The sequence below is a fragment of the Syngnathoides biaculeatus genome, chromosome 23 (genome assembly GCF_019802595.1).
Source record: "Syngnathoides biaculeatus isolate LvHL_M chromosome 23, ASM1980259v1, whole genome shotgun sequence".
NCBI lineage: Eukaryota > Metazoa > Chordata > Actinopteri > Syngnathiformes > Syngnathidae > Syngnathoides > Syngnathoides biaculeatus.
In genome coordinates, this window is record NC_084662.1 from 934,064 (window position 1) to 958,873 (window position 24,810).

The 24,810-nt window shown below is 43.9% G+C and overlaps 1 protein-coding gene across 12 annotated transcripts in view; it reads right to left on the reverse strand.

The window, feature by feature from the left end:
- Positions 1–1,546: 1,546 nt before the first annotated feature.
- Positions 1,547–24,810, reverse strand: part of map3k7 (mitogen-activated protein kinase kinase kinase 7) — a 117,065-nt gene continuing 93,801 nt past the window's right edge. For 6 of the 12 annotated variants that reach the window (XM_061812974.1, XM_061812975.1, XM_061812973.1 and 3 more), the window contains 6 exons: positions 23,777–23,857; positions 22,122–22,189; positions 15,161–15,263; positions 9,943–10,004; positions 9,749–9,864; positions 1,547–3,076 (listed from right to left, as the gene is read on the reverse strand). In XM_061812974.1, the coding sequence (XP_061668958.1) occupies positions 2,896–3,076; positions 9,749–9,864; positions 9,943–10,004; positions 15,161–15,263; positions 22,122–22,189; positions 23,777–23,857 (611 nt within the window). In that variant the 3' untranslated portion in view covers positions 1,547–2,895. Of the gene's footprint in view, positions 3,542–9,748; positions 9,865–9,942; positions 10,005–15,160; positions 15,264–21,509; positions 21,625–21,748; positions 21,817–22,121; positions 22,190–23,776; positions 23,858–24,810 lie in introns of those variants that run through there. The other 6 variants (XM_061812976.1, XM_061812979.1, XM_061812982.1 and 3 more) reach the window with 5 other exon arrangements.

Below are 24,810 nucleotides of genomic sequence, written 5' to 3' on the forward strand. Positions count from 1 at the left end.
ACCAGTTCAGGGTGTACCCTGCCCCCTGCCCGTTGACAGCTGGGATAGGCTCCAGCACTTCCGCGACCTTTGTGAGGATAAGCGGCTAAGAAAATGAATGGATTGATATATTATACTTTGTGATGTGGTATAAACCTGAGGTGCTTCACTGGTTTTGTTGGGTTGCCACAACTCCCTAATGTTTTTCTACAAACTTCACATATCCCTTTAGTGGCTGTTAAGATATGAAATAGTTCCAGTTTGCGCTCTGCCCTAATACTGTACTGTACAGCATCAGATTTAGAGTCAGAGAAAGATTGACTGAGGAGCGTGGTGGACCACTGCGCTTCCACATTATGCAATTACCCACACAGGGGAAAAAGTTAGCTCCCATAAACTGCATATTATTAGGATCTCAATAGTTAAGTTAATTTTCACTGTTCCTTTTAATGCTAAACATTACTTGAAATGACCAAAAAAAAGTGCGACTTTTATTTGAAAATCAGCCTTAGAGGAAGTTTCAGAAGAATGCATATTTCAATATCTGATCTGTGGATTACTATTAGCTTTGGAAAAGTGACCATTTTAGAAGCACATGACGATGAGCATGGGAGTTCAATAAGCAAAGTATGATGACTGTAATGAACATGATGGTAATAAATTTGCATTGGGCTTTCCTTAAAACTCACAGATTTCACAATGTAAAGCAGAACTGCAGAGCAAAAACTGATAAATTTGAGGATTACTGCATCTACTTTCTCTCTTTTCCTTGAGGAAGGATAAGGGCAGACTCTCAAACCTCCTTTCATGTCTGTGTGAGCATGTGCCTACCTAGATTCGATAGATGTCCAATCCCTGTAATGCTAGGGAATACTATATGCTACCTCCACTTAGATATGTCAGAAATGGTCAAATTGCGACATATTGTAATAAAATGAGATGTAGGAGATTTGGAGGAGAGAGTGAGAATGGAGAGGATGAATAGAGTCAAACCAAAATGGTCAATCTGAACGCGAAAAGTGTCCTGTCAAGAGAATGCGAGATAGCTCATGTTAATCGTTAATATATTTATTATGGACTTGCAACAAAGCCAAAGTATCATCCTTGCTTCGATGAGTCTTGTTCACAGGACAAGGTCCTACATACAGATGCAACAGTATTTTCCTACAAGTGGCCAGGACAACTCCATCATAACCAAAAGAATGTCTTAAATCATCATCGTACGATGTGCCACATCATCCAAGAATGCACCTTTTTTCATTTCATCTGCTCACCCCTCCTTATGTCCTTGTCTGTTTTCTAATAAAGAGTACGTGAGAGGCCGGTTCAGAACGTGTTTGGAGACTGTAACTGCCTGTCTCTCACGTCCTCCTGATCAGAAGAAAGACGACTTCTTGTCCGTTATTTGTGCAACAATTCCAGCAAGTTAGGTGATAAACCGAACAGCTTATCTCGATGTGAATATAATCAAATTGAAGCTGAAGGTCTCAAGTTAAAGGACATCTTGCCATTATGTTTAAAATCCATCGTGGGCGCATTTAGAAACAAAAGATTAGAATAGCCAACCTCGAGATTTATGAAGCTGTTTATTAGATACTAAGGAGAAAAGAGCATACGGAAAAGCATCTCAGAAAAATATATTTTTCTTCAACTATCACATTTCAGCTAAGGACGCGTGTGTAAAATGAATGGATCAAAAAAAACAATCACAACAGAATTTACATTCATAGATCCGCGTAAACCATATTTGCTTTATTTTTTTTAATAGCTTTGCCAAGTTCTTGGAATTACAATGACTAATTTGTACTTGACAGATAAAACTACAAAAGGGATTGGAATTCATAGATTTTAAAGAGTAAAAAACAATTCTGTTATACTCTTCATTAAGGTTCCGTCATTAATGGGTGCACAGATAGAGTAAAGCATATGTCACTCTTATTTGCAACACAATAAACCAGTTTCATCTAATGTCCATGACATTCATGCCTTTTTATCTCACTTCCTGTAATAGTTCCATAAAACAAATCAACCACTTAAAAAAATGCAGGCAGCTTCCAAGGCAACATGTGAACTAAAAAATGGAAGGCATTCTATAAGCCTCCTTGTGAGAATTCCCACACCACAAAATGTTAAACAAAACGTTGACTAAAAAATGTAAAAGACAAAAAACTGATAATCAAAGCAACTCTTGGGTCAAATACAAAATTTTTTTCAATGATGTGGAATCCACAGCGTCTGTTATTTTTACATCAAGGTGCACATGTTGAGTTGTTCTTTTCTATCAGGAAAATAGGGTGTCTTAGAAACATCCATCTTTAAACTAAATACTGACTGTCAAATCCCTGAAGGAATTAAAGTCTCTGCCAGGGACAACGCTGAAAGGAATTGAAGAGGCTGAATATAAATACATTGATATATGGTTGCACAATATTTGCAAAACAGGGTTTTCATACAATAGGTTCCAGTACTCCACATTTCATAAAATCTGCACGCATTCATGTTCAGCCTTGCTTTTCTCCCCCTCAACATTCTTTTGAGGATGACTTCACCATGGGGTGCTAAAAGGGTTCCAGAAAATGCAGAGGAATGAAAAAAAAACTGGTCTCCCAAAAGGCCCTGAGAGCAACATGTAAAATACACTAACCACCCTCACTCGTCTTCTGTCACACTTTGCAACAGGACCAAAGCTCCACACTGAAGCCCAGAAAGCTCTAGGATCCAGTGATTGGTCTGCAGTCACAAATTACAATGTGAGCATGTACTAATATATCTACAGCTGATACCTACCTTCCTGATAGACAAAGGCAGAGATATGTGACATGCAGGGCATACCAGCTTTGGACTGGACTGGTGCGTGAGTGTTGTGTTTCTGTTGGAAGCCAGGAGTATATTTTAAAATCTGTAAAGGGGATCTCATCACAAGGTCCCCTGTCTTTTCTGTTGCTGGACCCGGATCAGCTCCAGCTGTTTTTTGCACTTCTGGTAATATGTGGAAAGACTCTCTTTCTCTTCCTGCAGTTTTTTGTGCTCCTGCACTAGACGTGATGTGTTCTGCTGGTCTTTCTCATCTTGGTCCAGTTCAGCAATGAGTTCCTTTCTTAAATGGGAAGAAAAATGTCATGAGCTCTCCCATTACTTTTTGGAAGGAGACCAGTCCATTGCACAATTGTACACAGTACAATTACCAAGTTTTGGAAAAATTTGACTAATGCGCAAGATTTTAGTTCACACTATTTTTGATTTGTTAACAGTCATAGCATTGACAACGAAGGCTCAATTGTACTTTTTGCGCTCTGCAAACAGCATTATCTCCACCTATCCCGCATTAACGGGTATCTTTTTTTGGGTACTCTAGACTACCTCCATAAACCCCGATGACAAGTAAAAATAATGGATTCAGACTTCCCTTGCTCTCACGCAGATCAACAGGGCCCCCCTTTGGAGGCAAGACTGGGGATGGGGCCCAGAGGCGAGCGCCTGGTGCATGCGCCTGCACCTGTGGGGCTCGGCCGAGCGCAGCCCGAAAGGGTAACACGGGTACCCCCTCCGACGTGCTCACCACCTGTGAAAAAGGCCTTACAGGTCATGTGCAATGTGAGCTGGGTAGAAGCCGAAGGCAAGGACCTTGGCGATCTGATCCCCAGCGACAGAAACTAGCTCTAGGGACATGGAATGCCACCTCTCTGGCAGGAAAGGAGCATGAGCTGGTGCGTGAGGTCGAGAAGTTCTGAATAGAGTCTGACTCGCCTCTACGCACCGCTTGGGCTCTGGTACCAGTCCTCTGGAGAGGGGTTGGACTCTGTTTCACTCTGGAGTTACCCACGGTGAGAGACACCGACCAGGTGTGGGTATACTTATTATCCCTCAGGTCGGCGCCTGTACATTGGCGTTCACCCCGGTGGATGAAAGGGTAGCCTCCCTCTGCCTTCAGGTAGGAGGGACGGGTCCTGACTGTTGTTTGTGCCTATGCATCAAATAGTAGTTGAGAGTAGCCACACTTTTTGGGGCCATTAGAGAGAATGCTGGAAAGAAATGCAGCCGTACGGATGTACTAACCAGTTCAATCTGTAGGCTAGTCCCAAACCTGAATATATGCAAAGGAAAGGCATCCGGCTTAAAACTTTGCCAAATAAATATGAGCGTTCATCTAAAGAACACCAAACCGGATCGCCCATGGCCCGGGTTAACAACGCCCGCCCCCGGCACCGTTAACCTACATGGCGTCAGTGGAAATTCAGCTAATGTGGGTCGAAGACAAAGAGGAGGAAAGCGGATTTGTCAGCAAAAGAAAAAGAAGAATGCACAGAGTCAACAACTGAGTGTAGGGAATTTGAATGTGGAGACTATGACAGGAAATGCTCAGGAGTTGGTTGACATGATGGTTCGGAGAAAAATTTTCTGTTGTGCATCCAAGAGAGCAGGTGGAACAGTTGTAAGGCTAGATGTTTAAGAGCAGGGTTTAAAGGATTCTACCACAGAGTATATGGGAAGAGAAATGGAGAAGGGGTTATTTTAAAGGAAGAGCTGGTTAAGAATGTTTAAGAGGTGAAAAGAGTATCAGATCAAGTGATGAGCCTGAAACTCGAAATTGAGGGTGTTATGTATCATGTGATTAGCGGCTATGACCCACAGGGACGATGTGCCCTAGAAATCAAAGAGAAATTCTGGAAAGAAATATATGAAGCAGTTCTGAGCATCCCAGTCAGAGAGTTGTGATTGGTGCAGATTGTAATGGACATGTTGGTGAAGGAAACAGGGGTGACGAAGAAGTGATGGCTAAGAACAGAATCCATAAAAGGAACTTTGAGGTGGTGGACTTTGCAAAAAGGATCGAAATGGCAGTAGTGAATACTTTTTTTTTCCTAGAAGAGGAAAGAATATGAGGTGACACACAAGAGCGTAGGTAGAAGCACAGGTGGATTATATTTTGTTCATACGATGAAATCTGAAGGAGGTTACTGACTGTAAAGTAGTGGTAGGGGAGAGTGTAGCTTGACCGCGTATGATGACTCTGGTTGTGGGAAGGAAGATGAAGAAGAATAACGTAGAGCAGAGAACCATGTGATGGAAGCTGAGAAAGGAAGAATCTTGTTTGGCCTTTGGAAAAGAGGTGAGACAGGCTCTCGATGACCAGGAGGAGCTCCCGGAAGGACTGCACTACTACAGCCAAGGTGATCAGAGAGACAGAAAGGAGAGTACTTGGTGTGTCTTCTGTTAGGAAGGGGAAAAAAAGACTTGGTGGTTGAACCCCAAAATACAGGAAATCATACAAGGAAAGAGGTTAGCGAAGGAGAAGTGGAATACTGAGAGGACTAAGGAGAGACGAAAGCAATACATTTAGATGTGATGTAAGACAAAGGTAGAGGTGGAAAAGGCTACACAAGAAGCATGTGATGACATGTACACCAGGTTGGACACGAAAGAAGGAGAAAAGGATCTCTACAGGTTGGCCAGACAGAGGGATTGAAATGGGAAGGATGTGCAGCAGATAAGGATGATTAAGGATAGAGATGGAAATGTGCTGACTGGTGCCAGTAGTGTGCTAAATAAATGGAAAGAATACTTTGACAAGTTGATGAATGAAGAAAATGAGAGAGAAGGAAGAGTTGAAGAGGCAAGTGTGAAGGACCAGGAAGTGGCAATGACTAGTAAGGAGGAAGTTAGAAAGAAACTGAAGAGAATCTTCGTTTCCTTTCGGCTTGTCCCATTAGGGGTCGCCACAGCGTGTCATCTTTTTCCATCTTAACCTATCTTCTGCATCGTCCTCTCTAACCCCAACTGCCCTCATGTCTTCCCTCACCACATCCATCAACCTTCTCTTTGGTCTTCCTCTCGCTCTTTTGCCTGGCAGCTCCATCCTCACCACCCTTCCACCAATATACTCACTCTCTCGCCTCTGAACATGTCCAAACCCTCGAAGTCTGCTCTTTCAAATCTTGCCTCCAAAACATCCAACTTTGGCTCTCCCTCTAATGAGCTTATTTCTAATCCTATCCAACCTACTCACTCCGAGCGAAAACCTCGACATCTTCATTTCTCCTGCCTCCAGTTCTGCTTCCTGTCGTTTCTTCAGTGTCCCCGTCTCTAATCCGTACATCATGGACGGCATCACCACTGTTTTGTTAAACTTTGCCCTTCATCTTAGCAGAGACTCTTCTGTCACATTACATGGCTCATGGCAATGAAGGGTATGAAAAAGGTAACTCTGGTAAAACTCCCATCAGTGAAAAGTAGGCCTTATATTGTGGGAAAGGTTGTTCATACTTTCTTTCGGGTTATCTCGTTATCGGTGGCCACAGCGTGTCATTTCAGATGAACGCTCATATTTGTTTGACACTCTTTTTACGCCGTATGCCTATCCTGACGCAACCCCTCTCGGGGGGCGGTTGGAGAAGGTTGTACAGTGGAGAAAATAAGTATTTGAACACCCTCCTATATTGCAAGTTCACCCATTTAGAAATCATGGAGGAGGCTGAAATTTTCATTGTAGGTGCATGTCCACTGTAAGAGATAATTTCAGAAGAAAAATCCAGAAATCACATGTGATTTTTTAACGATTTATTTGTGTGATACAGCTGCAAGTAAGTATTTGAACACCTGTGTATCAGGTAGAATTCTGACCTTCAAAGACCTGCTAGTCCGCCTTTAAACGTTTACCTGCACTACATGTATTATCCTGAATCAGATGCACCTGTGTGTGGTCGTTTGCGGCATAAGACACCAGTCCACCCCATATAATCAGTAAGACTGAAACTTGGAAGATGGCCAAGACCAAAGAGCTGTCCAAAGACACCAGAGACAAAATTGTACAACTCCAAATGGCTGGAAAGGGCTATGGAGAAATTGCCAGCAATCATTAGAAAATGGAAGAAGCTCATCATGACGGTCAATCTCAAACAGAGTGGAGCCCCATGCAAGATATCACTTCGTGGGATCTAAAAGCGTGAGGAATCAGCCCAGAACTACATGACAGGACTTAGTCAATGACCTGAAAAGAGCTGGGACCACCGTTTTGAAATCATGCATTGTGATTTCTGGATTTTTCTTTTTAGATTATCTCTGTCACAGTGGACATGCACCTTTGATGAAAATTTCAGACCCCTCCATAATTTCTAAGTGAGACAACATGCAATATATAGCAGGGTGTTCAAATACGTATTTTCTTCACTGAATAAATGTGAAAAAAATAAAAATCAACATTTAAAATTCAAACAATATTTGTTTCTTGAGATTCAACTGGCTGCAATTCATTTTGTTAAATTCAACCGGCTCCAATTTGCTGTATAAATTCTAAGTCAAGGCATAAAATATTTCAGTATTGAGCAACTTTTTTGGAAGTATTCCTCTGTCTTCCCAACCGGTACTGCTATTTCTTCATCAGATGAGGATAAATTGGAGATATCAGTGCTGGCTATAACTGTGTCACAACGTAATTGAGCCTTTGTTTCTGCACGTAATACATCACATCCGCGCACGTAGGTCCTGTGACTCGCCAAAATGGTGGCGCCCATGAAAATTCATGATTGCTGATAAAAATATTCTCGAAACAACATTAAACGATATCGGATTAACCTCGAATTTTCAAGGTACAGTACATATGACATGACAAGTCTGAAACCTTCTTAATTCAACAACCAGACTTCCCCTTTAAGAGGATAAAAAATGGAAAGGTCCTGATGACATACCAGTGGAGGTATGGAAGCAATTTGGAGAGGTTTGGCCGTGGAGTTTTTCACCAACTAATTCAACAAAAAAACTCGGACGAGAAGATGCCTGAAGAATGGATGAAAAGTGTGCTAGTTCTCATTTTTAAGAACGAAGGCAATTTCCAGAGCTGTGGGAACTATAGAGGAATAAAGTTGATGAAGTTATGGGAAAGAGTAGTGGAGGCTAGACTCGGGACAAAAGTAAGTATCTGCAAGCAACAGTTTGGTTTCATGCCTAGAAAGAGTACCACAGATGCAATATTTGCCTTGAAGATGCTAGTGGAAAAGTAGAGAGAAGGTCTGAAGGAGCTACAATGTGTCTTTGTGGATCTAGAGAAAGCCTATGAGAGAGGACCAAGAGAGGAATTGCGGTACTGCATGCGTAAATTGGATGTGGCGGAGAAATACATCTTAATAAGACAGGACATGTATGAGGGCAGCAGAACAGTAGTGAGGTGTGCTGTAGGTGTGACAGAAGAATTTACGGTGGAAGTGGGACTGCATCAGGGATCAACTCTGAGCCCCTTCCAGCAGTTTGCTGTGGAAATGGATAAGATGACAGATTAGATTAGACTGGAATCCCCTTGAACCAGGATGTTTGCAAATGACATTGTGATCTGCATTGAAACCAGGGAGCAGGTGGAGGAACAATTCGAAAGATGGAAGAAAGCATTGGAAAGAAGAAGAATGACGATTATCTGAAATGAAACAGAATATATGTTCATGAATGAGATGGGTGGCAGGGTGAACGACCTCAAATACAAACCAGAGCACTGGTCAGTGTGGCAAGGAAGTGAAGAAACAGGTCCAAGCAGGTTGGAATAGTTGACGGAATGTAATGTCTTATGTGACTGAGAAGTCTCTGGAAGGATGAAGGGGAAAGTTTATAAAACAGTGGTGAGGCCAGCCATGTGTATGGATTAGAGACGATGGCAGTGAAGACACAACAGAAACGAGACCTGGAGGTGGCAAAAATTAAGATGTTGAGGTTCTCTCTAGGAGTGATCAGGTTGGATAGGATTAGAAATGCGCTCATAAGAGGGACAGCCAAAGTTAGATGTTTTGGAGACAAGGTTCAAGAGAGCAAACTTTGATGGTTTGGACATGTCCAGAGGCGAGAGAGTGTGTATATTGGTAGAAAGGTATTGAGGAAGGAGCTGCAGAACAAAACAGCGAGGAAGATCAAAGAGAAGGTTGATGGATGTTGTGAGGGAACCATGAAGGCAGTGGGTGTTCAAGAGGAAAATGCAGGATGATAGGCTTACATGGAAAAAGATGACACGCTGTGGCGACCTCTAACGGGACAAGCCGAAAGGAAAAGAAAAAGAGAGAGTGGTGGAAAGCACTCCATCTGGGTACTCCATCATTCTGCTGGGGGACTTCAATGCCTACATGGGCAATGACAGTTAGACCTGGAAGGGGGTGATTGGGAAGCATGGGCCCCCCGATCAGAACCAGAGTGATGTTATGTTACCAGACTTCTGTGCTCATCAGGGGTTGTCCATAACGAACACTGTGTTCGGGCATAAGGGTGTTCACATGTCCATTTGGCACAAGGACACCCGAGGTTGCAGTTCAATGATCGACTTTGTGCTCGTGCGATCTGACTTGCGCCCGCCTGTCTTGGACACTCAAGTGAGGAGAGGGGCAGAGCTGTCAACTGATCACCACCTGGTGGTGAGTTGGGTCCGATGGTGGGGGAATATGCCAGTCCGATGTGGCAGGACTTTACATATTGTGAGGGTCTCCTGGTAACAGTTGAAAGATTCCCGTCAGAAGGAATTTGAACCCATCACCTCGGAAAGAACTTTGCTCATGTTCGCCAGTTACAGTATTCCTAAAGGCTCTACATGTGGGGCTTTCCTGGTTGGCACGCCTCTGTAACATAGCATGAACAACGGGGACAGTGCCTCTGGATAGGGAGACTGGTGTGGTTATTTGCAGGGGTGTAAGGAACAACCCCGCAAATAACGAGATGTTTTGCAGATCGTTTGTGGTTTCCTTGCCTCATTTACTATTGAGATCATTGCATTTTTCTGAAAGCATATTTTTACTGTACTTACTTTCTCTGGATTAGCAGGGCAATCTCTGTTTGAACCTTCAGATATTCTTGCGCCATTTTGCAGTGTTGCTCAAAAACTGCCATGGACTCTTTAGAATTGGGGAATGGGGCAAGTGGCTGGAATAAAAAAATGCATGCTTTTGTTAGCACTAATGTTAGCATTATTATCTATGTTTCACATTATATGAAGTGTACCTGCAGCTGGTGATCCAGGGTGAGGTATGCCATGGGAATTGAATTGTCTGAGCCGTTGGTGTCTATAAAGGAGATTTTAGGTTGTCAATATTGCATTGGTACTGAATCCATAGGAAGCTCTCAAGGAATCTGCTTGCTGTACCTCCACTATTAAAGGTGCCCTTCCATCAAAATCAATTTTTTCCTATTTTATGTATACGATAGGTTAAAATGTGCGCTGCTTAAGGGTGACATCTATGTGGTTTGTCATTGAACAACAATCACACTTGCAAATGAATGAATGAAATCACTGAATATGACTTTTATTAAAAGGTCAAGTGTCATCCCTATAAACATTCTAAAATAGATATAATGAAAAATACCTAACATTATTGACTTCAATGTCTATACGAAAAAATAAATGTGAGCAGAGAGCGTGTCAGCTATAAGCAAAGTTGCAGAAGTGTCATTCTACGACATCCAAGTGGTTGCCATATTGGCTGCATCCCCTGTCCGTGACGTCACCCGGACATTCGCCAATGAAAACGCGGTGCACCCTACTTTGGAAGACGAACACGCCCCTTCTGACACGGAAGCTGTTTTCGAAGAAGAGATAATCTCACAACCGAGTGAAGTTACCGGGGCAATATTACCCTATTGTTTTGAGCCATATTCAGATGATATGGATCACGGCCAAACCGCCTCCCCATCGGAGATGAGCCATCGCAGCTCATCGCAGCCGGCCGGTGAGGCTAATTTTCGGCGACGCAGCAGCCCGACGCCGTCCGACGCGTAGATCGACACATTTCGTACGCAGTTCTTTTGTTACGTCATGAGAGACCCATTACGTGGTCCGCCCCAAACTATTATTTTTTTTAGTTGCTGTATGTGCACATAAAATCATTTCATACGCGGATCTTTTGCTACGTTATGAGACCGATTACGTGGTCTGCCCTAAACTATTTTTAGTAGCTGTATACACACCTACCTGTTATTTGGAACCCACGAAGCTCTAGTCCTCTGCATCAGTGCAATCCATTTTTCACAACGAACAGGGTCTCTTTCAAACTTATGAAGGGTAATTTCATTCTCCTGAGTGTTCAAGCAATGCCAAGCAATGCAAAGAGCCGGCATTTTGGCTAATACGAAGGAACAACGAGCTACCTTCCCGGAGGTAAAACTAATGGAAACAAAGGAGTCCACTTGAGGGTGGTCCTGTCCTTTACGTCACTTCCTGCTTCTTCTTGAAAACAAATCCCTCGAGAGGATTTTCATGGCGAGAGTTACAAAAAGCTGTATACGTCAAAATCATGTTTTGTGGTGAAAAAAACGTATGGGTCCATGTCGGCTGCCATTTTTTCATTAATAACATACTAAAAATCATGCATTTCATGACAGTGGCCCTTTAATTATAGATGATCAGGATATTTGGAGCCGATCAACAAGTAAAAAAAAAAATAACAATAAATGATCACATCACAAGATGGAGTATTTTGTATATTTACATGACTTGTTCCTTTATTGTGTATACAGCGTTCCCTCGCGCTCCACTTTTTGCAGACAGTGCTTTGTGTCCCCCGCCCCAAAAATAAACACCCAGATCGCCATATTGTGGGGAGACACATTGATACAAGGCGTGTGATTGGTCCCTGGTGTGACATGGCCTAATGAGAGCATGTGTGGACTTATCTCGTGAGGTGACTGGCTGTGCATCGAAACCTCACTCAGCCACTTCTGTTTCACCCTTGTCCTTCCTTTCTGTCATTTGCTATGCTGTTGACTGATTGTGCGATAACCTCTCTTGTTCACAATTCCACCAAAGTGTTGTGCTGATCCGAAAGCTTCCTCAGAAGAAGAGGAAGATGATGACGATCAAAGACATTTTTGAGGCACACCATTATGGCGTGAATGAATCCACGGTGTGCTATAAAAAAAAAATCCGTAAAAACGCTTCAATAGCTTTTAATATGGAAGCTGTTCGTAGTGACTTTGTGAAATAAGAGGATTGTTTAAATGGAAGCTGTGTTAGCTTTGTGGATAGCGAATTGCAGAAAAACAGACTTGTTACGATGATGAAGAGGCTTGAAGAAAGTGCTGATGAACCTCAAGCCGCAAGGAGGGATTCACCCCCTTGAGGACGAGGCTTTTCGGCAAGCAAAGGTTGGTTTGAAAAATTTAAAAAGAGTTACGGCCTGAGAAGTGTGCCTCTGTATGGTGAGGATTCCTCTGGTGGCAATGATGCTGCTACTCATTATATGGAGGAAGCATTTGCACAAGACATCAATCACAATATGGTATGAGCTGTCGAGTTTAGCAATTGTGTTGATGGGGTTATGTCCTTGTACAGGGGAATTTTGAAGGATAATCAATGACATTATTGATCAGATCGCCAATTTATGACGTGAAAGTCGATCGGCTATTTAACATAAAATGCTCATTATTGGCCGATGCTACCGTATCTTCCCGACAAGTCACTCCCAAGTTTGTCGCGCCAGCCAAAAAATGGATCATAAAGAAGGAAAAAACACGAGTCGTTCTGGCGTATAAGTCACATTTTTTAGGGGAAATTTATTTGATAAAACCCAAAACTAACAACAGACATTTTATGATGAAAATTTTTTTTTAAATAAAAGAATACAGAACAAGCTGATTAGGTGTAAGGGATTGCTAATGTTACACAACACATAAACAAATTGAGAACCTGCCTGGTATGCTAATATAACGTAACAGTTATTCAGATAACCATAGCAGAAAAAACATGCTATCAAGCTTTCCAAACCGCCAGTGTCACTCCAAAGCAATAAATCAATGAATTCTTTATCCTCTGTGTCACTTCTAAAAAAAACTCCAACTCCAGAGGTAGACGACACACCGCTTTGTCTTATACGTCGCTTTTGTCAAAATCGTCAGCTGCAGTTACAAGTAACCTATTCCACCTTTTTTAATCCTGACAGGATGGTTGTGGTTGTCACTGACGTCCATAATTTGATCTATCCAAAGACTTCCCGGAAAGTTGCATGGCGCATTCACCCGGTTGCCATGAAGCTAGGCTCTTCATCGTTCATTCACTGCTGCCACAGGTTACACAAGACTGCCTTAAAGTTCCGATTGACGGAGATATCAAGTGGTTGGAGAATTTTAGTTCAGCCTCCAGGGATGAAGGAAGATATGGACTTGAAAACTTAATTTTTTAACTGTGGCGTGATGGCCACTTGCATGCTATCCCTTACAAGCAGAGCTTTTCATGTTCTAAAGAAGCCACTTAGTGAAGCTGCATAGTTCACTACTTGCACCTTGTAATCGGCAGAAAGAGTTTCTCTTCAATGCCATTTTTGTTCAGTCCTTCTCAGTTGTTTTTATAAGTTACCAATAACATTGAAATGATAAATTTCCAAAGGTACAGAAGTAACAGGTACACATACATAGGCCTGGAGCACCCTCTTGTGGTTGTCAGTGTGGAAATAATGGATAAGCAGCTCAGAAAATGGATGGATGGAGATAACATGTTAGTAATTTCACATGAAAATTGCTCTGGAGTCGCACTCCTGGCCAAAATATGAAAAAAAAAAACCGTGACTTATAGACCAAAAAAATGCGGTAATCAAACTGATCAGATCAGTGTGAAGTATTTTAATTATATTCGTATAGCCACATTATACCTGACCATTTCATGGCTATTACCCGCCCACACAACTCAGTCAAATAGCAGCACGACATTTCCGGGTGTTTCTGTTGATGCAGGGCCATAAAATATAAAGTATAAAGTATACAGTACATACCTTATATTGTATTTTACAACACTTGTTCTTGTGATTTTTGATGTGGTTGTAGCGATGCTTGCAATCATTGTTGCGAGCGAACATTTCCATTCACAAGGAGTGAGAGACAAGCTCACAGTGGCCGCATCCCTTGTGTCTCAGCCGGTGTTCTTCATGCTCTTTGTAGGTGGGCCAGTGGTGTAGCACTTGGTGAATTATTCTTCACTGTGATCTGTGCACATTCGGGTGGGAACACATCTAGTTTATGCCGCGCCGCCTTAGTCCTCTTTGGTGATGATGAAGGAGAACTCTGCATATCCACCACAGGATGGAGAGAGTGCCATAGTCACCTCGGTGCTTGGTGTGAGGGCCCTTCTAGGTTACCACTACTCCATTTGTCTGGTCAGTGAACAGTTCAATTCACATGGGCAGGATTGAGGGACAAGCTCATGATGGCTGTGTCTCAGCCGGTGTTCTTCATGTTCTTTATAGGTGGGCCAGTGGTCCAGCGTTTGCTGAATTATTCTTCACAGTGATTTGTGCACACTTCTACGGGCACATGTCAAGTTCACGCTCCGATGTCTTGGTCCTCTTTGGCGACGGCGAGGGAGTACTCCACACATCCCCCACAGGATGGAGAGAGTGTCGTGGTCACTGTAGTGCCAAGTGGGAGGGCCCTTCTGGGCCATCGTTGCCTTCGTCTGCCATGGCTTCTCGGCAATGGGGTGGGAGTACTCTACTGCCACCCATGAGGAGGACCAGTGAGGCATGTCAGTATGGTCCCAGAGGGCAGGTGGGACTGCCTGGGTGCCTCGCAGTTCAGTGAGTAGGTCATTGTGAGCCACAGTTCACGGGTGAAATTTTTGCAAGTGGCTGACTGAGATGTCTGATTGATTTGGGAGAGGGGGCTATTTTGAGCTCATCTTTTGTTCCCATTCATGTCAATGGCGGTAGCAAGACATGAGTGCAGGCGTTGCCATTTCAGCCATCACCTTTGCATTGAAAGTTGCAAATGTCTTTGGGTATTGTTGTACGATACAACGTATTTATAGACTCCATATGAATGTGCGTCCCATGTGCAGAAACAACTCCCACAATGAAACTCGTGAGGGATTTGAATTGGAACTAGGCAAAAGGTGATGTTTAGCTAGACCAGCAGATGGAGTGTTATTGACTATTCAGAAATAAGCTGTTTTCCATATTAAAATTTGAGATGAACGATTGAATCAGAGAAAAGATCATATATGTCACATTGTGAGAAATCCATCAATTTCAAACGCCAGACAGAATAGACAGACTTGAATAGGAATAAGGACTAAATGTAGCATTTCCAGCCAAAATTATCAAGCAAAAATAAATCAATTATCTAATTAAAGAATAGACCAGGGATGGAAAGGGACCTTTAAAAAAACAATTACATCACTGTGAAATTGCCTTTTATATATTTTTTAATCAAATGCAAATGCTGTAAAAAAAAATACCTGTGGGATCATCAGGAGAGAAGTAACCTCTGCTGTTTGCCTTTTCAGGTGGTGGCAACATCCTCAAACTAGGACTAGAGGCTCGACTATTATTCCTACTTCCCTGCAAGAGGAAATATCAGTGATGTCACCCAGGGCTGTGTAAAACAAGAAATCTTCCAACCACAAGAAAAACATTAAGATTGACTAAGACAGAAAACACAATTTTACAAAAGGAATAGAAATATCTGCTGTGGAAAATGAGCTACCACATGACTGTGTCATAGCAAAAACAATCCCTGATTACCCACTACAGAGTAAAAAGATAAATCAAAAAGACAAATGGGATACATTATCTAATTGCATTGTGTCCCCCCCACCCCAAAAAAAAGAGAAAATGTGTAAAATAGGGCAGTCTGTTGCTGTTTTTCAAGCAACCCTAGAAACCAAACATTTATCATCACCAATCAATGCCAGATTCACCTTTAAAAAAAAAAAAAAAAAAAAAAAAATCTGAACACATCCAGATGGCCCTGATCAAATTTTTTACATACCTTTGAAATTTTGGCCTGATAATAAATTATACACACAAAGAATTCACCAAGATGGTGACGCATCCACATGCAGGAGCTCCTCATAGTACAGTGTTTTCGTGGGTTTTTTTTTGTATGGGAACTGAGTGTTTCTGTCTGTCTCCATCGCCCACTCACACCCATTTGCGCACTTACTCCAAAGCGTTTCCGCTCGACATTCGCAGAACGTTATTTATGTACAGAAATCCAGTGATCGCGGAAGTGCTGGCGACTGCGGTCTACTCCGGAGAGCAGCACAATCTCCGACCCAGACTCCACACCCATTCCATGGGTGGAACAGAATGAAGGAGAAAAGGCATGGAGGTGTAGCATATCCAGATAATGTGTGCAATTTAAAAAATGTTCTTTATTTTTATTTTTTTGTTCAATCAATGACCAAAATATATGTAATAGTAATATTACTTTAGATTGGAGAGTCCCCTCCTCGAGCCGTCACCTTCTTGTGGTGGAGGGGTTTGTGTGTCACGATGATCCTAGGAGCTAAGTTGTCTGGGGCTTCATGCCCCTGGTAGGGTCACCCATGGCAAACAGGTCCGAGGTGAGGGACCAGACAAAGTACGACTCCAAAATCACCCATGATGACTACAAAAATTGGATCTTGGTGCCCCTTGCCCGGACGTGGGTCACCGGGGCATCCCTCTGGAGCCAGGCCTGGAGGTGGGGCTCAAAGGCGAGCGCCTGGTGGCCGGGCCTGCACCCATGGGGCTCGGCCGGGCCCCCCTTCCCATGGGCTCACTATCTGTGAGAGGCGGCATAGGGATTGAGTGCAATGTGAGCTGGGCGGTGGGCAAAGGCGGGGACCTTGGTGATCTGATCCCCGGGTACAGAAACTAGCTCTAGGGACATAGAATGTCACCTCTTTGGCAGGAAAGGAGCCCGAGTTGGTGTGTAAGTTCGAAAGGTTACGACTAGATATAGTCTGACTCGCCTCTACGCACCGCTTGGGGTCTGACTCTGTTCCACTCTGGAGTTGCCTACGGGGAGAGACGCTGAGCAGGCGTGGGTATAGTTATTGCCCCCCATGGCAGTGCAGAGTACCCACCCATTTTGGAGTCCTTAGAGGTAGTGCTGGAGAGCGCCCTCTCTGCTGACTCCATCATTCTGCTGGGGGACTTCAATGCCCACGTGGGCAATGACAGTGAGACCTGGAAAGGCGTGTATGGGAAGAACGGCCCCCCCGCTCAGAACTCGAGTGGTGTCTGTTACTGGACTTCTGTGCTCATCACGGATTGTCCATAACAAACACAATGTTCAAGTATAAAGGTGTTCACATGTCCACTTGGCACCAGGACAGCCTAGATCGCAGTTCAATGATCAACTTTGTGGTCGTGTCATCGGACTTGTGACCGCATGTCTTGGACAGTCGGGTGAAGAGAGGGGTGGAGGTGTCAACTGATCACCACCTGGTGGTGAGTTGGGTCCGATTGTGGGGGAATATGCCGGTCTGACGTGGCAGGGCTTTACATATTGTGAGGGTCTCCTGGTAACAGCTAGTAGATTACCCTGTCAGAAGAAATTTCAACTCCCACCTCCGAAAGAATTTTGTTCATGTCCCGGAGGAGGCGGGGGACATTGAATCCAAGTGGACAATTTTCCACGCCACCATTGTTGAGGCGGCTGACTGGAGCTGTGGCCGTAAGGTGGTCAGTGCCTGTTGTGGCGGCAACCCACGAACATGTTGGTAGACAAGAACAGTGAGGGATGCTGTCAAGCTGAAGAAGCAGTTCTATCGGGCATTTCTGGCCTGTGGGACTCCTGAGGCAGCTGATAGGTATATCGGCTGGCCAAGCGGAATGCAGCTTCGGTGGTCGCTGAGGCAAAAACTCGGGCGTGGGAGGAGTTCGGCGAGGACATGGAGAACTACTTCAGGACGGCTTCGAGGAAATTCTGGTCCATCGTCCAGCGTCTCAGGAGGGGGAAGCAGTGCACCGTCAACATTGTGTATCGTGGGGACGGGGTGCTGCTGACTTCAACTCGGGATATTGTGAGTCAGTGGCGAGAATATTTTGAAGACGTCCTCAATTCCACCAACACGCCTTCCCACGAGGAAGCTGAGTCTGGTTGCTCTGAGGTGGGCTCTTCTGTCTCTGGGGTTGAGGTTACCGAGGTGGTTAAAAAGGTCTTTGGTGGCAGGGCCCCGGGATTGGATGCGATTCGGCCGGAGTTCCGAAAGTCTCCGGATGTTGTGGGGCTGTTCTGGTTGACACGCCTCTGCAACATCGCGTGGACATCGGGGAGAGTACCTCTGGATTGGCAGACTGGGGTGGTGGTCCCCCTTTTCAAGAAGGGTCACCGGAGGGTGTGGTCCAACTACAGAGGGATCACACTCCTCAGCCTCGCTGGTAAGGTCTACTCAGTGGTAATGGAGAGGAGGGTCTGTCGGGAAGTCGAGTCTCAGATTCCGGAATAGCAATGTGGTTTTCGTCCTGGCCGTGGAACAATGGACCAGCTCTACTCCCTCGGCAGGATCCTCGAGAGTGCATGGGAGTTCGCCCAACCAGTCTACATGTGTTTTGTGGACTTATAGAAGGTTGAATAACCGTGTCCCTCGGGGAGTCCTGTGGGGGGTTCTTCGGGAGTATGGGGTACCGAATCCCCTGATACGACCTGTACGGTCCCCGTTTGACCGCTGTCAGAATTTGGTCCGCATTGCCGGCAATAAGCCGGACTTGTTTCCGGTGATCAGTGTCACTGATTTTGTTCATAACTTTTATGGACAGAATTTCTAGCCGCAGCCGAGGCGTAGAGGGTGTCTGGTTTAGTGGCTTCAGCATCGCATCTTTGCTCTTTGCAGATGATTTGGTTCTGTTGGCTTCATTAAGCCGTGATCTCCAGCTCTCACTGGACCGATTCGGAGCCGAGTGTGAAGCGGCTGGCATGAGAATCAACACCTCCAAATCCGGGACAATGGTCCTCAGTCGGAAAAGGGTGGCGTGCCCTCTCTAGGTGGGGGACGAGATCCTTCCCCAAGTGGAGGAGTTCAAGTATCATGGGGTCTTGTTCACGAGTGAGGGAAGAATGAAGCGGGAGACCGGCAGACGGATCGGTCCAGCATCTGGAGTGATGCTTACTTTTTATCGGTTCGTTGTGGAGAAGAGGGAGCTAAGTCGAAAGGTGAAGCTCTCAATTTACTAGTCAATCTACGTTCCTACCCTCACCCATGGGCATGAACTGTGGGTCGTGACCGAAAGAACAAGATCCCGGATACAAGTGGCCGAAATGAGTTTCTTCCGTAAGGAGTCCGGGCTCTCCCTTAGAGATAGGGTGAGAAGCTCAGTCATCCGGGAGGGCTTCAGTGTCAAGCTGCTACTTCTCCGCATTGAGAGAAGTCAGATAGGGTAGCTGGGGCATCTGATTCGAATGCCTCCTGGACGCCGCCCTGGTGAGATATTCGGGGCATGTCCCACCGGAAAGAGACCCCGAGGACTACCCAGGACACGGTGGAGAGACTATGTCTCTCGGCTGGCTTGAGAACACCTCGGGATCCCTCCAGAAGAGCTGGAAGAAGTGGCTGGGGAAAGAGAAGTCTGGGTATCCATGCTGAAGCTACTTCCCCCGCAACCTGACCCGGAAAAGCGGTAGATAATGGATGGATGGATGGATTGGAGGGTTTATTGTACATGTAAATTTTTAACAAAGTCATCCTTTAACGATAGCATCCCAGACCGTGCCATTCAGCTAGGTCGCAAACATGCTCCTGTGCAGAAAAAGCGCTTATGGAGGGTGTGAAGACTCACGGCAAGGGCCTTTGTGCTTTAATCAGCGATGGCTGGTCCCACGACGCTGAAATCATCCACCGGAGTCTGAGTCCTCCTCACTTGCCATTGCTCGCTATGCGCTGTAAACACACACCCCCCTAATTTCCCTGATTGGCTGAAGATGTTATCTTACTATACCTTAGCCAATCATCATTCTTAGGCGATTATCTCACCCTCCCCTCCCTTGTCACGCTGCAATACTTCCGCACACACGACAAGACAGATGGTTGCGCCTGAGTCCTGTGTCTGTGTGGGCAAAGTCGGATGACAGCTTTTCTGTTTTTTATTGGGCGTCTTCAGTAACGTGCAGTAACGCGGTGTTGATAATGGTAACGCCGTTATACTGACAGTCGGAGTAATTAGTTAGATTAACCGTTATTGAAAAAAGTAACGGCGTGAGTAACGCCATTTATATAAACGCCGTTATTCCTATCACTGCAAAGGAGTGAAGAAAGCCCTCCCCCACATGGGAGCCTCAGACCTCAAGCATCTGCTAATACCCGCATACCGAACAGTGGTTAAGGCGACGAAGCCAGCCAGAGGAAGATCTGGGTGTGGCCAGGGAGGGTCATCAGAGGCAAACAAAGACTGTTTTGCCAATCACAACAATATCACACACCTGCAGGAGTACACAGAGCTTACATGTGGAAGTGCATGGAAGATGTTGCGGTCTCCGGAACTATCTCCCTCATGCCCAATCATATGTCCAGAGGCTCCTTAAGGCCTGGAATGCTGCTTTCAGAGCTTGGGATAAGGTGAGCCTCAGGAGAGCTAGCGTCAGAAAAGCTTAGAGGCAGTACTCTAGGAGGATTGCTGACTGCTTTAGAGACAGCAGAGACACAAGGAACCTGTTGCATAGTATACAGACCATGGAGACCTGCAACAACTCTTTACTGCCAGATCAGCTCAATGACTTTTTTACTTGCCTTGAAGCAGACAACACCACCCCAGCACAGAAGATCCCTCTGCCTCCCAACGATGGGTGTTGCTGCTGTCTTTGGACAGCGTGCGGAGAGCACTCAGAAGGACATTCCTTGCCACATCCTGAGAGACTGTGTAGATGAGCTCACAGATGTTCTCTGATGACATCTTCAACACCTGGAAATTCTTCCGGCTAAAACCAGCAGGCTCAATAACAGTTTCTTCCACCGGGCAGTCAGGATGCTCAACTCCCTCTCTGGTTTGCCCTCATTATTATTATCCATCACTGGAACCCACCACTACTGACTCTATACCAAAAATTAGGCTCATACAGAAAGCACACTTTAAGCCCTACCCTTGCAGCACGATGTACATTACCCAACTGATTATTCTGCTATACTGTTGAGAAATGTCAATAATTGAATACACTGTCCACAATATTCAACCATGTGCATTGCTGCTCATGTCAATACATCTATGTATACTTTGTCAGATGCGATCATTTGTTGTAGATAATCCAAAAATCAAAACATTTCCTTCGTAACGGATTTAAAATTCGTATTCAGCATAAAAAACTGTATACTAACAAAAAGGTGCATTGTGGTCCTTCCATTCGCTTTAAAGACATGACACCCCAGTCATGCTGTTGAGCCAATGGATTTTTTTCAGCGTGCCGAATATTGCCGGTAATCATCCCACTTTGTGAAAGCTACTTCAGTAAACCTGCGAGCACTGCTAGAATCGTACAAGGTGGCGTACCAAATTCCTCAGTGCAAAAAACTCAACACCATAGCAGATTTATTCATTTTTGTTTTGTAAATTAGTGTTTTATATATTGTGCTCCTGAGTGAATGCTGCGGAACTGAATTTGAAGTTATTATTTATGGATTTTATTTAATTTTATTTGTCACTATAAAATGGTGTGATATGTCAGTCAAAAATATTTACAGTTTAAACAAGGATGTTTTTTTATTTAAGGCAAATTGATGCACTTCTGTTACAGAATAAAAAACTGTTGATCAAATTATTCTTTGTTGTAAGTTGAACTATATTTATCTCTCATTTAGGTTTTATTTTCTGGCGGCACAGTGAAGCAGCTGGAAAGCGTTGGTCTCACAGTTCTGAGGTCCCCGGTTCAATCCCGCACCCTCCTGTGTGGAGTTTGCATGTTCGCCCCGTGCCTGTGTGGGTTTCCTCCGGGCACTCCGGTTTCCTCCCACATCCCAAAAACATGCAACATTAATTGGACACTCTAAATTGCCCCTAGGTGTGATTGTGAGTGTGGCTGTTTATCTCGATGTGCCCTGCGATTGGCTGGCGACCAGTTCAGGGTGTACCTTGCCTCCTGCCCGTTGACAGCTGGGATAGGCTTCAGCACTCCCGTGACCCTCGTGAGGATAAGTGGCTAAGAAAATGGATGGATGGATGTTTTCTTTAATGTTAATAAGGATACAATATTCTGCAGAGGTGTACATATAACTTTATAGACAAATGATAATATTTATAGGCAAGGGGAGGCGCAAATTGTTTTCTTCCCTTTAGGGTGGGCATGACAGAAAATAATTGAGAAGCACTGGCCGACACAATTATGGAAACTATTTTGGATGTATTTTTTGTTCAAGGAGAGAATGTTTTGTTGGAGAAAACAGACCCTAAAAATGATCCTCCTTTCCATACTCATGTTTTACCGAGCTATGATGTTTGTCTTACCTGGGTGGACTCTGTGCCCATGCCTGGCAAATCCTGCACAGACCGCCGCCTCTGGGGCTCACACGTCGCTAGGAACAAACAGCAAAAGAAAAATAATCTCAGATAGATATGCATTTTTTTAAGGGATTTTCTAAAGACTGGATTTGGCAGGATTTTTTAATAACTCAGCGCGAGACCAGAAGCAAGCTCTGTGGAAATGAATGGGATCTTTTCATTTTTAAAAAGTTGCTATTTTCGAGGGAGTGGGACTCAACATCTACTCCTATATCAGCCTCTAACTCGGAATACAATGCTACCTCCACTTTTGAACGTCTCTAGTAACAAAAAAGTCAGGTTACAAAACGCCTCCTCGAAAAAATGTTGTCTCTAGTTAAAAAAAGAAAATTCAGGATACGCGAAAGAAAAAAATAAGCACTCGATTTGCAGCACCCAAATTCCTCCTGTATCTTGGTTTGTGTGGCATGATAAGAGCTGTTCTCCCATTGGCTATAGCCGTAGCATCATCCTGGCATCCCATTGGCAACGAGGGACGTTATTTTTTCCCGTGATGCTTTTTGTTTTCCTTGGAAACTTGATTGTCACAAAATCACGCTAGCACACATTGGAAAAGTACAACATTTTTGAGTTTGTTTGTTGTTTTTTTTGCAAGTTTATTCATCTTTATTCACCAAGAGCCCCAAGAATCTTTAGTGGAATGAAGTAGTGTCTGTGCATACATTTGTACCCATTTTCTCTCAGCTGTCAAGCATTTGCCTCCTCCTCTGTCTCCCACGATGCCTTTTGCTTGTCACTCCCCCTTTGCTTTGCATTGTCACCCAATAGCAAAGGTAGATGAACATAATTTTTATTATTCTTTACATTATGGGGGTCGGGAGGCTTGGAACAGATTAGGCTATTTATATGTAAAAAGCACTTCTACTGACGAAAAAATTCACATTGCGAAACGATTTCCGTAATTGATTAATTTCTTAAGTAGCGGCACCACAGTACTATTTAAAGGAGATGTTTTCAACCGAATGCTAAAATGAAAATTCTATTTAGTGCAAAATATCCTATAATTCCATAACCTACTCACCGTAATGAATTAGTCTCAAATACCCAAAAAGGACAGAGTATCAAAGCTGTCTAAATCTTAAATCCATATTTTACTTTAAATTATTTATATATCTCACAAAAATGAGAGGTAAAAATCAATGTAAAGAGTTTGTTGTTCTGATCACACAAGTTTTGTCTTCAGTGCATAAAAGCAAGGACAAGGTACAATGAGAAGCAAAAACAGAAGCTTAATGCCCATGCCACTGCCGCCAAGCGAAGCCATGACAAAAAAAACATGCCACGAGTTAAGCAGTCAGATGTGTTCATCAACTTGATTTCATCAATTCGAATGGAGAGAAAAAAGGACATGAGAAAGCTCCAATCTTATTCAATTTTTTTTCTAAAAACAATAAAAGGAAGCTGTTTGCAACTCCATGACAAGGTCAAAGATTTTTTCAACTACCCTTTAATTCTGTAATATTTAACCCATTTCATATTATCTATCTGTTATGCCAAGGAAATATACGCAGGAGAGGAATAAGTAAGAAAAAAGTAACCCAAGATCGTGACCAAAATCGGAAAAACCCAATCAAGCAGGAGGCCCAGCTGTCCAGCTATACCTGTGACGACGATCTTGGGAACATCCAGTATGGTGCCAAATGATGCTGTTTTACGATGGCCTCGTTTATACTGCGGATGTGCTGCAAAAACATATACACATGCATACAGCTGGACACACAAAAACCATGCCAGCTGTGAAAGACTCAAAGCCAACAAATTAACTGAAAAGGCAGGCCAAGACACATGCAGTTTTACTTTTGTGCAACAGCAACATGCATCCCATTCATTCCAGATGCTGTGAAGTGGCAATGTCTTTCAACATTTACAGCTAAATATTTTCTTCCTTCGACAGGTCTGACATTTTGGATTCTAATCAAACAATGCATAGCAAGACTGAAAAAAACCCACTCCTCTTAGTATTCAGAAAAGCCTACCTCCAATATTACTAACAAAGCCTTAATAATAAATGTATAAAATAACACACAGGTAAAATGTGGTGGTCAAAACCTATTACAGTGGTACCTCGACTTTCAAACGTCTCTGTTTTCATACAAATTGGTTTTCGAACAAAAATTTCGAGATTTTTTTTGCTTTGGTTTCGAAGGAAAATCGGTGTTCGAACACTCCGACCAGCTGACCCATGATGATTTGTTATTGTGCTTTCAAACGCATCCCCAAAAAAACCCAACTGCGCGTGACGCAACCAGTTGACCCACACATATCTTTGCAAGTGGACATGTCCGGGAGTGAGTTTCATTCCAATTGAGCAATATTAACCCCCGATCATGGCAAGTGGAACTGCTGGTGCTGAAAAAAGGAAAGTGGTGCGTAAAACTGTCGACTTCAAGAAGGACTTGATAGCCGAATACAAATCTGGTGTGCGTGTTTCTGAGCTATCGAAGAAGTATAACATGGCGAAATCGACGATCAGCACCATTCTGAAACACAAGGATGCCCTCAAAGCAAGTGATGCTGCCAAAGGAGCAACCGTGTTGACCAAGCAGAGGCCACAGGTCTTGGAGAAAGTCGAAATTTGCTTTTTATTTTCGTAAACGAGCAGCAGTTAGCTGGGGATAGTGTTGGCGAGGAAGGG